This window comes from Phocoena sinus, chromosome 4, assembly GCF_008692025.1.
Source record: "Phocoena sinus isolate mPhoSin1 chromosome 4, mPhoSin1.pri, whole genome shotgun sequence".
NCBI classification, from domain to species: domain Eukaryota; kingdom Metazoa; phylum Chordata; class Mammalia; order Artiodactyla; family Phocoenidae; genus Phocoena; species Phocoena sinus.
Genome location: NC_045766.1, coordinates 23,048,420 through 23,063,960, shown reverse-complemented (window position 1 = coordinate 23,063,960; position 15,541 = coordinate 23,048,420). Strand labels below are relative to the sequence as shown.

At 37.1% G+C, this 15,541-nt stretch overlaps 2 protein-coding genes across 7 annotated transcripts in view; both read left to right on the top strand.

Annotated features, from left to right (window-relative positions):
• Positions 1–6,027, top strand: part of ATR (ATR serine/threonine kinase) — a 103,456-nt gene extending 97,429 nt beyond the window's left edge. Inside the window, exons 46-47 of the mRNA XM_032630094.1 lie at positions 4,324–4,429; positions 5,669–6,027. Of these exons, the coding sequence (XP_032485985.1) occupies positions 4,324–4,429; positions 5,669–5,842 (280 nt within the window). The 3' untranslated portion in view covers positions 5,843–6,027. The remainder of the gene's footprint in view (positions 1–4,323; positions 4,430–5,668) is intronic.
• A 496-nt stretch (positions 6,028–6,523) lies between these two features.
• The window catches only part of XRN1 (5'-3' exoribonuclease 1), a 102,018-nt gene continuing 93,000 nt past the window's right edge, over positions 6,524–15,541 (top strand). For 5 of the 6 annotated variants that reach the window (XM_032630213.1, XM_032630211.1, XM_032630212.1 and 2 more), the window contains exons 1-2: positions 6,524–7,347; positions 14,941–15,173. In XM_032630213.1, the coding sequence (XP_032486104.1) occupies positions 7,273–7,347; positions 14,941–15,173 (308 nt within the window). In that variant the 5' untranslated portion in view covers positions 6,524–7,272. The remainder of the gene's footprint in view (positions 7,348–14,940; positions 15,174–15,541) is intronic. The other variant, XM_032630214.1, reaches the window with a different exon arrangement.

Here is a 15,541-nt window from a genome sequence, read left to right as displayed (position 1 = left end):
TGGGGGGGGGGTTTTGGGGTTTTTTTTTTTTTTTTTTTTCGGTATGTGGGCCTCTCACTGTTGTGGCCTCTCCCATAGTGGAACACAGGCTCCAGACGCGCAGGCTTAACGGCCATGGCTCACGGGCCCAGCCGCTCCGTGGCATGTGGGATCTTCCCGGACTGGGGCACGAACCCTTGTCCCCTGCATCGGCAGGCGGACTCTCAACCACTGCGCCACCAGGGAAGCCCTGAAGTAGATGTTTTTTAATAATAGCTTTTATTAAGATATATTTTACATACCATAAAATTGTCTTTTTTTTTTTTCTTAATTTATTTTTGGCTGCATTGGGTTTTCATTGCTGCTTTCTCTAGTTACGGCAAGCGGGGGCTACTCTTCCTTGCAGTGCGTGGGCTTCTCATTGTAGTGGCTTCTCTTTGTTGTGGAGCACAGGCTCTAGGCACACGGGCTTCAGTAGTTGTAGCATACAGGCTCAGTAGTTGTGGCTCGCAGGCTCTAGAGCACAGGCTCAGTAGTTGTGGTGCACAGGCTGAGTTGCTCCATGGCATGTGGGATCTTCCCAGACCAGGGCTCAAACCTGTGTCCCCTGCATTGGCAGGCGGATTCTTAACCACTACATTACCAGGGAAGTCCAAAATTTGGTCTTTTAATATACATACTACAGTGGTTTTAGTATATTCACAAGATTGTGTGACCATCGCTGCTATCTAATTATGAAACATTTTCATCACCTCCAAAAGAAATTAGCAGTCACTCCCTAACTCTACTCCCCACCATCTCTTAGCAACCACGAATCTTTCTGTCTCTATAGATTTGCCTATTCTGGATATTTCATATATAAGTAGAATTATACAACATTTGGCCTTTAGTGTCTGTCTTCTTTCAGTAGCATGATGTTTTTAAGGTTTATCTATGCTCTAGCATGTATCAGTACTTCATTCTTTTTTATTGTCAAATAATATTCTATTATATGGATATACCACCTTTTGTTTATCCATTCATCAATTAATGGACATTTGGGATTGTTTTGGCTATGGTGAATAGTGTAGCTGTGAACATCTGCGTACAGGTTTTATGTGGATATATGTTTTCAGTTCTCTTGGTTATACCTATGAGTAGGATTGTGGATATGTTAACTCTAAGCTTAACATTTTGAGGAACTTTCAAACTGTTTTCCAAAGCAGATGTAATATGTTATAGTCCCACTAGCAATGTCTAAGTGTTCCAATTTCTCCACATCCTTACCAAAACTTGTTATTGTCTATCTATATTATTTTATCCATCTTGCTGGGTATGAAATTGTATCTAATTGTGTTTTTTTTTTTTTTTTTTGCGGTACACGGGCCTCTCACCGTTGCGGCCTCTCCCGTTGCGGAGCACAGGCTCCGGACGCGCAGGCCCAGCGGCCATGGCTCACGGGCCAAGCCGCTCCGCGGCATGTGGGGTCCTCCCAGACCGGGGCACGAACCCGTGTCCCCCGCATCGGCAGGCGGACTCTCAACCACTGCGCCACCAGGGAAGCCCTCTAATTGTGTTTTAATTTGCATTTCCCTAATGACCAGTTATGTTGAGCATCTTTACATGTTTATTGGTCACTCGCATAACTTCTTTGGACGAATGTCTATTTAAATCCTTTGCCCGTTTTTTTTAATTGGATTATTTGTTTGTTTTTTTTAACATCTTTATTGGAGTATAATTGCTTTACAATGGTGTGTTAGTTTCTGCTGTATAACAAAGTGAATCAGCTATACATATACATTTATCCCCATTTCTCCTTCCTCTGGCGTCTCCCTCCGACCCTCCCTATCCCACCCCTCTAGGTGGACACAAAGCACCGAGCTGATCTCCCTGTGCTATGCAGCTGCTTCCCACTAGCTATCTATTTTACATTTGGTAGTGTATATATGTCCATGCCACGCTCTCACTTCATCCCAGATTACCCTCCCCCCTCCCCATATCCTCAAGCCCATTCTCTACATCTGCATCTTTATTCCTTTCCTGTCCCTAGTTTCTTCAGAACATTTTTTTTTTAGATTCCATATATATGTGTTAGCATACGATATTTGTTTTTCCCTTTCTGACTTACTCCACTCTGTATGACAGTCTCTAGGTCCATCCACCTCACTGCAAACAACTCAATTTTGTTTCTTTTTATGCCTGAGTAATATTCCATTGTATATATGTGCCACATCTTCTTTATCCATTCATCTGTCGATGGACACTTAGGTTGCTTCCATGTCCTGTCTATTGTAAATACTGCTGCAATGAACATTATGGTACATGACTCTTTTTGAATTATGGTTTTCTCAGGGTATATGCCCAGTAGTGGTATTGCTGGGTTGTATGGTAGTTCTATTTTTAGTTTTATAAGGAACTTCCATACTGTTCTCCATAGTGGCTGTATCTGTTTACATTCCCACCAACAATGCAAGAGGGTTCCCTTTTCTCCACACCCTCTCCAGCATTTATCGTTTGTAGATTTTTTGATGATGGCCATTCTGACTGTTGTGAGATGATGTCTCATTGTACTTTTGATTTGCATTTCTCTAACGATTAATGATGTTGAGCATTCTTTCACGTGTTTGTTGGCAATCTGTATATCTTCTTTGGAGAAATGTATATTTATATCTTCTGCCCATTTTTGGATTGGGTTGTTTGTTTTTTTGATACTGAGCTGCATGAGCTGCTTGTAAATTTTGGAGATTAATCCTTGGCCAGTTGCTTCGTTTGCAAATATTTTCTCCCATTCTGAGGGTTGTCTTTTTGTCTTGTTTATGGTTTCCTTTGCTGTGCAAAAGCTTTTAAGTTTCATTAGATCCCATTTGTTTATTTTTGTTTTTATTTCCATTTCTCTAGGAGGTGGGTCAGAAAGGATCTTGCTGTGATTTATGTCATAGAGTGTTCTATGTTTTCCTCTAAGAGTTTGATAGTGTCTGGCCTTACATTTAGGTCTTTAACCCATTTTGAGTTTATTTTTGTGTATGGTGTTAGGGACTGTTCTAATTTTGTTCTTTTACATGTAGCTGTCCAGTTTTCCCAGCACCACTTATTGAAGAGGCTGTCTTTTTTCCATTGTATATTCTTGCCTCCTTTATCAAAAATAAGGTGACCATATATGCGTGGGTTTATCTCTGGGCTTTCTACCTTGTTCCATTGATATGTATTTCTGTTTTTGCCAGCACCATTTTTGAAGAGATTATTTTTCTCTATTTAATTGTCTTGACATTTCTGTTGAAAATCAATTGACCATACATGTAAGGGTGTATTTCTAGATACTCAGTTTTATTCCATTGATCTGTATGTCTAACCTTATGCCAATAGCACATTCTCCTGCTTACTATAGCTTTGTAGTATGTTTTGAAGTCAGGAAGTGTGAATCCTCTGACTTTTTTTTTCTTTTTCAAGACTATTTGACTGTTATGAGTCTCTTGCATTTCCATATGCATTTTAAGATCATCTTGCCAATTTCTGCAAAGGCCAGCCTGGATTTTCATAGGAATGGCATTGAATCTGTAAATCAATTTAGGGAGTATTGCCATCTTAAGTCTTTTGATCCATGAACATAGGATATCTTTCCATTTATTTAAGTCTTCTTCAATTTCTTTCAACGTTTTATAATTTTTCGTTTGCAAATCTTGTATTTAACTTTTTAAAAATGTGTTCCTAAGTATTTCTAAATGGAATTTTTTTCTTAATTTCATGTTTGGATTGTTCATTGCTAGTGTATAGAAATATAACTAAATTTTTATAATGATCTTGTATCCTGCAACCTTAATGAACTCATTTGTTAGTTGTCATAGTTATTTTTGCAGATACCTTAAGATTTTCTCTCTACAACAGCAGGTCACCTGTAGATAGGGATAGTTTTACTTTTTCTAATCTAATCATAGTGCCTTTTCTTTTTCTTGCCTAATTGCCCTAGCTAGATCAATGTCAAATAGCCATGGTGAGACATCTACATCCTTGTCTTGTTCCTAATCTTAGGGGTGAAGAAGCCAGTCTTTTACCATTAAATATGATGTTAGCTGTGGGAAGTAGTTTTTCGAAAGGACATTTAAAGCTCACTTATTCACTTTTTTATTTAAAACCTGTCTACCAGGCATTATGGTAGAATACATTGGATAGTTAGACGTAGGCAAAGGCAAGTTCTCTGAAGGAGGAAGCATAGCATTTTCTGAAACGGTAGTAATGTGTTTTGTAAGAGTATTACCATTAGCTTCTCATCCTTCAGTAGTTATCCTTCACCTAAGTGTTGACTTTAATGAGAGTTCTTTTTACAAAGATAACATTGTATTATTACCATAATATTTGTTTCCATTTTAGTGTCTTAAAGACTTTTCTACATGATCCTCTTGTGGAATGGAGTAAACCAGTGAAAGGGCATTCCAAAGCACCACTGAATGAAACAGGGGAAGTTGTCAACGAAAAGGTTAGTAGAAGGTGTAGCTTGATATGAACTGATATTGTATATCTCTACAAATGGGAACTAATTCTAAATACTGTCAGTGACTGACCATTGAATACTCTGAAATTTAGTTCTCTATCTAGTATGACAATGCCATAAGTTTTCTTTATTGTCATTACTAATGTTAACATTCTTATCATTAGTATAGTAAAAACAGAGTTCAACACATGCTTGTTTAACCATAAACAAATCACAGTTATGATATAGAGTGGGAAAAACTTGAACACAAATTGCCTGGATTTATAGAGCAGCAAGTCTCAGCTTCAATATGTAGAACTCTTTACTAACATAAGTAGTCCCCTTGCCCCTTGATTTCCATGGGGGATAGGTTCCAGGACCCCCCTGTGGATACGAAAATCCTGGAATGCTCAACTCCCGTATATAAGATGCTGTAGGATTTGTATATAACCTGTGTATATCGTCCCATATACTTTAAGTCATCTCTAGATTACTTATAATATCTAGTACAATGTAAATACCATGTAAATAGTTGCAAATACAGTGTAAATGCTATGTAAATAGTTGCTGGTGCATGGCAAGTTGAAGTTTTCCTTTTTGGAACTTTATGGAATTTTTTTCCCCTGAATATTTTCAGTCCATGGTTGGTTGAATCATTGGCTGCAGAGAGCTGACTATATTAGTTGAATCCTCAAATTTTCCACATAGTTATTTTAAATAAGTTAGAATAGATTTGAGGATTGTTTTTCTAATTACATCATTCTCACTTTTGCATTCTGATATGCTTTCTTGATTGAGAAAAATATGTAGAATTCCAAGTAGCTCACTTAGAACTCCCATTTGCATATAACATAATCTAAACATTAGGCATTAGAGTATTGTTGCTGTTATTAGAATACTAATATTCAAATGTTTAAGTCCTAAACACTTTTCAGAGTAGATTTTTTTATATTATTATTTTTCTAGACTCCTAACATGGAAGAGATTCCCTTGTATTTCAGAGTCCTGAAAAATGTCCAAACAGTTGATGTTAGATCAACATTGCAAGCCTCGAGATCAGTATCTCAAGTTATTGTATTTGTTTCATTGCTTCTCTCCTTTGTCTGCATTTGCTCTTACAAAAGGGGTAATGATCAGTAAAATGGCATTAATATTTGTTAGATAAAAGAAAGGCAGTAATTCCAAATTATAAACATCTACATGTCATTGGGTCCTTAGTCCTTATGATTTTCAATTTCTTTTTAGGCCAAAACCCATGTTCTTGACATTGAGCAGAGACTACAAGGTGTAATCAAGACCCGAAATAGAGTGACAGGACTGCCGTTATCTATTGAAGGACATGTGCATTACCTTATACAAGAAGCAACTGATGAAAACTTGCTATGCCAGATGTACCTTGGTTGGACCCCATATATGTGAAATGGAGTTACTTCAAAGAATATGTTAATAATCTAAAATTAATGCACTTGGATCATTAATCTGTGGTTGTATCTATTCAATTCCAAAGTACAACATATGTTTATGTTCTCACAGTAACTGATATTTCTCTCTGATTGTTAACAATATTTAATATATGTTGTTAAATAAACTGCTTTCTTAACATATACTGTGTATAACTGGAGAAATGGAATATCATATGTTCTTATGCTCTTAAAAAGATGTATTTGTGAGAAACAAGCCAGCCTAATTTCATTTTACAACTTTCGTTGATTTTAAGTACTAACATAAGGATTCATTTGAACAAAAAATCATATTGAATAAATACTGTAGACAAAGCACAGATCCCCTTCCCTCTGGGAACCTTCTAGTAAGAGAGATGTAAACATAAATAGCACATCATTAAGTTCACTTAGTAATACTCTTTTTGTATTTGTTGAAAATGTGATAGGGAAAAAAAATTAGCCAATTAACATGAATATGAAAACTATATAAACATTCTGTAATTTTAAAGATGCTGCCATACTAAGTGTACCAGAATGCAGAATCCAGTGGTTGGGGGAAACAGCATTACTTAAAATTTCATGAGGTTTTATAATCTAAAAAATTTTAACGTTAAATTTGGGGGTACATTTTATTGCAGAAGATTTAAAATAATTCCAAAGCAAAGAGGTTATTACATACAAATAAATGAAAACATAATCTTTTTGTAACAGATAATTTCACTTAAGTTTACCTTACAAAATTCTGCCTTTTTGTGCAGCTGAAGTGTGATAGGGGAAAATATAATAACCCAAGAGGTATAAATGTGAAAACTAAACGTATACTTTCCTATAGAAGGCCTGATGTTAAGAGTTAAGGAGGAAGCTGGGTGGAGGGGAGTTAGGAAATCATTTTACGCAAATAATTTGGAAAAGAACGTTTTTAAGAGAAATTTTTGTTGTATCCTGAAAGAAAAAATTTCCGCTCACAAAACAAACTAAACCAAATAAATCATCAGACCTTTCCAAATCTGTGTTGAAAAACAGAGATTAGTAATCCCATAAGACGGAAGCAGCCAGGACTCTTCCAGTCGTCTCGTGAGGTTTTCACCCCCTTCCAAATCCACTTAACAGCGCTCAGGTCTGTCAACTGACATTTTCAGAACTGGATTTCACACACGCGTTCAAAAACACCTGGCGCTCTTAAATGTAACCAAGCGGCTCCGCGGCAGCGAGTTCGCGCCGGGGCTAGAGCCCCGCCCCGGAGATGCAGTCTCGAAGCCGGCCGCTCTAGGCCCGGCGGCCGCTCTCTATGGTTGGCTGGGCGGTGTGTTGTCATCTGCGGAGCGACGGCCGGAGGCGGCAGCGTAGGCCCCGGCGGGGCGTTTGGTTTCGGTTTGGCCCTGACTTGAGTTAGTACTGACGGTCGAAATGGGAGTCCCCAAGTTTTATCGATGGATCTCGGAGCGGTATCCCTGCCTCAGCGAAGTGGTGAAGGAGCATCAGGTGGGTAAGCAAGGGGTCAGAGGCCCAGAAGGCGGAGGACCCGGGGCTCGGCGGCCCTTTCTCCACCCTGGGACCGGGGCTCTCCGCCGCCTCCTTCTTGCTCGTCGTCAGCTGGCTGAGTGGCGAAGGGAGGGGAGCAGAACGTTTGAGGATACCCTGGTGATCTGAGTGGGGGCGAAGACGCAAGTCGCTCTCCTGTGGGCAGAGCGACGGGGATGCGGCTGTTCTGACAGCTTCTGCCCGGGCCGGGCCTGCCGCGACTTCGCAATCAAGTCCCGGGGAGGAGCGCTTTCGGGAGTGCTTCCCTTTCCTCCCCAGGGAGCTGCAGGTTTCGTTTTTCCTTTTGGAGGTGGGATGGTTGTCCTCCTAGGACCTTCCCCCAATCCCCAGCCAGAGCAACAGGCCTACGTACAAACAATAATATCGGCCAACGCAGTTGAATCCCCTTGTTTACTTTCCCTTATCTAGAGCTGCATCCCGCCCTACCCCCAACGCGTAGACTTTTTGACGTGGCTGATGGTTCATATTTATGATACAGTTCGTTACTCTTTTTCTATTACCCCAAGGACCGTACCAATCCCCTGTTCCAAAAGAAATAAAAATACATTTGGACGGGGCCGGGGCAGTTATTTGGAAGCTTCATTGTGTGATTGTGTGTGTGTGTGTGTGTGTGTGTGTGTGTGTGTGTGTGTGTGTGAAAGAAAGAAGGGAGAGAGAGGGAGGAAGGAGATGAGGGAGGAAGGAGACGTGGGGTGAACGGAGAGAAAAACAGATTGTTAGAGCACTAATAATACTAGGAATAGTAATATTTCGGTATATAATGACCCCAGGGCAACGTTTATGTGCAGACTTCAAAAATGTAGTTTAGGTATTGGGACTGCGGAAAAAAAATAGTAAGCAGTCGTCTATTAGGTAAAGTGGACTTTGGGTCTAGTGTTTGTCACATTTAATGGTTTTGGTAGCTCTTTTGCCCATTTTATATTTTACAGAAAAAAGTCATTTTTGTCTCCGAATGGAGGCACACACACACACACACACACACAAAGTCATTTTTGGAATTTGTACAGCTAATTGAATTAGTTGAGATGGATAGCATTGTATTAACATGGAGGGAAATAATACAGTGAACACCATCATGCTGTCTATTAAATGATGGTTTATTATTCTTAAAAAGTACTGTAAGCATGAAGATGGGGTTAAACTTCTGGAAAGGATTCTTTGTTGTTGGATTCCAGTCAGGTTTGGTATATGAGGAAAAGCTTACCAAAAATTCCAGAATGGTGGTTTGTCTTTAATTTATTTGAAGCATGGGTTGAATTAGATTTAGAGAAACATTTCTTTCTAGAGAAGAGGATAAAAATGGTGACAACTAACTTAGGCGTTTCCTGGATCCTTCACTCAAATATTTGAGTACCTGCCATGCATCAGGCACTTTATCTCTAAATTGAAAAATTCAGACTAACTTGACAATGCACAATCTGTTCAGTAATCTTTTTACTCTGTACTCTTTGGCACAGAATGTGGTTTGGTGTAAGGATCTTGGACTTTCTCCATCTTGAGGAATTTTGTTACTGAACAAAAATAATGACTTTAAGGCAATTTTATGACACGAACACTAACAATAGGTTTAAAACTTGGTTCATCAAAGTGATGTCTTTCAAAAAGAAATCACCAGCTACTCTCTCAAGCAGTACTTAAAACATGGTAGTTCCTAAGTCACAGCAGTTCAAAAGCTAGTCCTTGGGGAAAGGGACTGGATGGAGGGGTGGGTTCTGGGAAGATGGTGGCAGTGGTGACATAGCATAGTTTTTGGTTTCTCTGAATCCTCATTTGAAAACAGAAAGAGAAACTAGATAGCTAAATTTAAAATCCATAGAACAATTACAGCAAAACCATGTGACAGGGTATCCCCATGAACCCCAAGATACAATTTGGTGAGGACAGACTACCGATAGCCTCTAGACCCAGTTGGTATTGGCATGTGTGCAAGAGGAAGAAGGAGAAATGGGGCAACATCTGATGAACCTGAGAGCAGAACTCCAGAATATTCACTAAGACTCTACAGGCCTATTAGATAGCAGTAGCTGTAACTGGGGGGTTTTAAAGGGCAGGAGCAGTCTAACTCCTGTGAACCCACAAAACTGACTTGGCAAGGTACCATTCTAAGGCAGAGCCCACCCTAAGGAGAAAGTGCTGGGAGTGAAATAAAATTTTATCAGGAAGGGGACAAGAGAGATATGAAGGTCAAGATAAAAGTGAGGGAGGGTTACAGAGTCAAGAAATCTTAGAAAACAAACCAGGCAAGCCACCATATTTTTTAATACTACCCCAAAATAGCAGAAGAGGGAGCTTTGTAAAGTTAAAGCTTTCCTGAACCCCTTCTCATTCCAAAAGTTCAGGAAAATTAAGTTTACATAAAAATGAATGATAGAAAAGTGTCAAGGTCAAATAGTATACAAAGTTATTATGGGGGAAAAGGGGAACAAAATAATATTCATACAGACAGTAAAAGCTTGCAATAAAAACTTGCACACATAACAGACCAAAACTACAACCTACTATTTCAGAATGAGCTAAAGGCACTAAGAAAATAAGACATGAAAGAACAACATATATCAATTACAAAAACTCAGGAATAAGGTGACAGAACCTAAAGAAAATTAGACATAAATGGCAAAATCACATCAGAAGTGAAGCCTAAAGTAGTAGCAAGGCAAAAACAAATGATGCCATAAGAAAAAAATAGAAGGTGGAAATAAGAGAAAATTTTAGAAGATAAAAAGGTTCAAAGCAATATAACAGAACAAATACTAAAACTATAATTAAAGAAACCTTTCCTGAAATTTAAAAAAAAACCATTGAAGCCATGTTGAAAGAATATACCATGTATGTACCCAAGAATATTGACTCAGATGACCAACATCAAGACATGTTCTAGTTAAATTCATGGACTTTAAAGAAAAAGAGAAAAAAGCTTTTGTCACCTACAAGAAAGGAACATATGACTTGTAAGGGAAAGAAAATCAGGTTCCCATCATAGTTTTTCACAGTAGTGCTTTATGCCAGAAAAAAATGGAGTAACATAAAGATACTCAACTGACTTTTTATTTATTTATTTATTTATTTATTATTTTTGGCTGTGTTGGGTCTTCGTTTCTGTATGAGGGCTTTCTCTAGTTGTGGTGAGTAGGGGCCACTCTTCATCACGGTGTGCGGGCCTCTCACTGTCGCGGCCTCTCTTGTTGCGGAGCACAGGCTCCAGACGCGCAGGCTCAGTAGTTGTGGCTCACAGTCCCAGTTGCTTCATGGCATGTGGGATCTTCCCAGACCAGGACTTCCCAGACCAGGACCGTGTCCCCTGCATTGGCAGGCAGATTCTCAACCACTGCACCACCAGGGAAGCCCTCAACTGACTTTTAAGTATAAACGATAAGCTGGTCAAATGATCAGTGTAGAAGTCAGGCAATATTGTTCCTTTGAGCACTTTCTTGAGGAATCTGCTAGAGAATGAGCTTCAGACAATCAAAAGGACTGGGGAAATATCAACATAAATACCAGTGGTGAACATTAAATATAATTTCCTGTAGAACAAAATCAAAATGAGAGTGAAGAGAGAGTTTAGTATATGATGGCTATGTGTTCTGACAATGTTTAGATAGCACAACTATTAAATGGGAGTAAGAGAGAATGGGGAAAAGTTATGCAAAAAAAATTATATTACCATTAATCATATTAGTGGTAATATTAATATTGTTTTTCTGAAACTCGTGTGTGTGATATGATAAATACCTAATTAAAGGGTCTTTTATTTTATTTATTTATTTATTTATTTATTTATTTTTTGCGGTACGTGGGCCTCTCACTGTTGTGGCCTCTCCCGTTGCGGAGCACAGGCTCCGGACGCACAGGCTCAGCGGCCATGGCTCACGGGCCCAGCCGCTCCGTGGCATGTGAGATATTCCCAGACCGGGTCACGAACCCGTGTCCCCTGCATCGGCAGGCGGACTCTCAAGCACTGAGCCACCAGGGAAGCTCCACAGTTCCCAATTTTGAAAACCTTTCCTGTACCACTGGGTAACCACGAGGCAGAATGATCCCCTTTATAAAAGTATTACAATTAATAAAAAAAAGAAGTGATAGAATATCACCATTTTGCAACCTCAAATAAGTTAATAGAAATAGGCATTAAGCACCAGTGGCTGGTAATATTAGAAAAAAGAAAGAAAGGTGACACAAACAAATAGTAGAGCTTAACTCTATTCCTATTTTAGAGAATTCTTGACATGGATAGTATATACAAGACTTATATTGGTGTTTGAATGTGTACACACCTAGAACTACTTTTGATGCCTAGTTCAAGTGGTCCAGTAGTTTGGTAGAAGTATATTATGACTATAAAATTATAGTTATTTCATAAATCTGTATTGAATATAAAAATTATGTACCATAGGATCCAAAAATACGGAGATATATAATACTTTGTGCAGTCTTATCTTACTGTTAGCATATTTCTTGTTCAGTGAAGGCTTGGGAGTGTAAGGAGTTAAGTAAATAAGTAAATAGGGAGAAAGAAAGGAAGGAAAGGAGAGGGAGGAGGGATGAAACCAAGCAAAACATTATTTTTTTTAAAAAGCACTTTCCTTAAAGTTGAGGACAATAGACTAGACCAGAATGTGGAAATTACAGAAAGATTATAAAATAGCAAACAAACAAAAAACAAAGCCTAATACAGAAAATCCAAGGGGAAGTTGCACGTCTACTATATGCTTACTCAATGTCCTACGTTACTGGAGGTAGATGGGGGAAAAGAATTAAACCCTCTGACCAATAACATTTACCATTCTAAGAAACCACAAATTGCCCATACACTATGGTCCAGTTTCTGTGCAGATACATATGTAGATAAATATTTTCAATAAGTGGGATAATAATTTACCTGCTGTTTTATAAACTACTTTTGTCACTTGACCATATGTATTATGTACATTATCCCATGCCAAATATGAATCTATATTATAATTTCTAATTGCTTTGTAGTATTCCCTTGTGTGGATGTACCATTATCAATTTTCTATATTATTAGGCATTGTTTTCATTTTTTATCTTTTCTTTTTTTTAACTTTTTATTTTATATTGGAGTATAGTTGATTAACAATGTTGTGTTAGTTTCAGGTGTACAGCAAAGTGATTCAGTTACACATATATTGACACATATCCTTTTTCAAATTCTTTTCCCATTTGTTACATAATATAATTTTTTATCTTTTCCGAGCAATACTGCCATGAATAATCTTGTACTTATGTCTTTGTGCACATTTCTGATTATTTCTCAGGATAAATTTCCAATAGTAGAAGTCCTGGGTCACAGATGTGCACATACACACACACACACACACACACACACACACAAAAGATGTTCACACCTCAAATTTTGATATATATTTTCATATTAGTTACACCAGTTTATATTCCCATCCGAGACTATTGGGTATATGTCTGTGCCACCTCTCTCCCTTTTAGCCCTGTGATTTTCCTCTAATATAAAATGGGAATCGAAATATCTCTCTTTTAAGATTGTTACCATAATTAAGTGAGAGAATGAATGTGTTTAGCCCAATGTTTGGCACCTAATAAGCTAATAAATGCCAGCTATTCCTTTTAATAACATGAAATATGCATTTCTCCAAATCCTTACCAATATTGGGTAACATCCATCTTTCTAATCTTTGCTAACATGATGGGGAAGATGATGTATCATTTTAATTAGAAATTTGGGAATGTTGAACATTTTTTTCATATCATTTAGACTTTTGTGTTTCTTCTTTTGAATTGCTTTGCATTTTCCATACTTACTTTTAACATATGCTCTTTTTCTTACTTGATATTTGAGGGTTGTTCTGTACATTAGGAATGTTGACTTGGTTCTAATTTGCAAGTATTTTCCTGCATTTTGTCATTTTCAGTTGGGCTTGTTTATGGCACTGTTTTTTCCCTACAAGATTTTAAAAATACATTTTTAGGTAGCCAACTCCATCATTTGTTTGATTTATGATTTCTAACTTTCCCACGTGAAAATTGCCAAAATATTTGTATATAATTGTTTTACTTACATTTCTCACATTAAAATTTCTAATCCTTCTGGAATTTATTTTGTTATAAGGTAAAATACAGTTTTGTTTCCAAATAGTTAACTAGGTGCCCCATCCCTTTCTTTCACTGATTTGAAATGTCTCTTATATACTAAATTTCTGTGTACATTTGGACTACTTCTAAACTATTTGGTTCAATTAAACTGTCTATTTTATAATAAAAATACCATATAGGGCAGGTTTTCCTTCATTACGCTCCCTTTAATATGCTCTCTTACATGTTTATTCTCCTAAGGAAACTTTGTAATCATTTTGTAAAGTAACCCCACCCCCTCAAAAAAAAAATCACATTGAGATTTTGATCGAGGTTTTTAGATTTCTTGAAACAAACAGTAAATCTTGAATGTACATTTAAAACCTCATGATCACAGTTGTCATTTCATTCGAGTCTAATACTCACTAAGGGCATTTAAATTTTTTTTACTTAGTCCAATCCTATGTAAATAGGTGTTTTATAAATGTATTTTTACAGTGTTCATTGATTCAAAGACCAAAACTTTTTACTCCTAAAACTCAAAGGCATGTTATTTTCTCAATAACAGGAAAATGTATTGTTACCTATGCATATGGTAAAATTTGAATAATTGTTTCAGAGATAGTTTTCATTAAGTTTATACAAAAATGCCCATTATGTTTTTATGTTTGAAAATTCAAAATACTTTTCTTCAATTAGTATGTAAGGCAGACTACTCTCAGATCCCTTAATTACACTAGATATTAAGTTGTGCCCATTTTAGTTCCTTGTTAGTTTATATTTGTTTCAGTAGTGTTCACAGACATTTAAATAGTGCTTGTTCACAGACATTTAAATAGAGGAAACGTCAATCAGAGTCAGAACCATGAAGGCCTTTCTATAAAAGTAGATGCCTGTTAGCCAAAGTTTAGAAACTATTTAATCCACCTATAAAAAACAAATCCGTTTTCAAAGTTTCCTAAATTTCTTGGCATAATCTAAGCTTTTTAAGTTAATATAACCAAATTAATGATTCTGTTTCAGTGAAACCAGATATACAATAAGGCTTTAAATCACTTGTAAAACCTTTTAATGACCATGTACAAATAGCCTTTTGATATAAATGGGCATTATGTTACTCATTTATAGAGGAAATTGAGGCTTTGAGGAGTTAATGTCAAATTGTAGGAAGAAAGGAAACTAATATTTTGAGTACCAAATCAACCAAGAGCTTTATTTGGTGTTTTCTGAGGTTATCTTAAATAAGTAGATAATTTCCTGACAGTAAATGTGATCAAGCTTTTGGTGCATAATGTAACCACATAATATGTCTCTGTCTTACTTATTCCTCCTGTTTACTTTCTTTATTCAACTGTGATTGTTTACTCAATTTTTATATAAGAATAAACCCCTATATCCTGCTTTTGATCAGATGTCTAGGTATCTGTGTTTGATTATAATAATGATCTTGATCATTTTTCTGTTTTTTAGATTCCTGAATTTGATAACTTATACCTGGATATGAATGGTATTATACATCAATGTTCCCATCCTAATGATGATGATGTTCACTTCAGAATTTCAGATGATAAAATCTTTACTGATATTTTTCACTACTTGGAGGTGTTGTTTCGCATTATTAAACCTAGGAAAGTGTTCTTCATGGCCGTTGACGGTGTGGCTCCTCGAGCAAAGATGAACCAGCAGCGTGGGAGGCGTTTTAGGTAAACATTTATGGTTTATTTTAGAATACTATTTAGATTAATAAAATATATTACTTCAAAGGTAGTTGACTTAACACAGTGCATCTCCCATTCACGTTTCTTTTCTGCTTAAATTTCCCCCCAGAAGTGGGAGTATCTCAGACTTACAATGTCATGTTTTATCAATCAAGTAAATGAATTAGGAATTCAAATGAGGTGTCATTTCTCAACGTATATGATGGGTTGTATAAAGTTACTCTGTTGTTCTGTGTCACAAATTTTTCAGACTTCCTAAAACTTGGTAATTTGGAAATGGTAGTAGTAGAGAAAGTTCCTAGAGTATTTTGTCCTGAGCTGTGGAACTGCAGAGTGAACTGAGAGATTGTTCT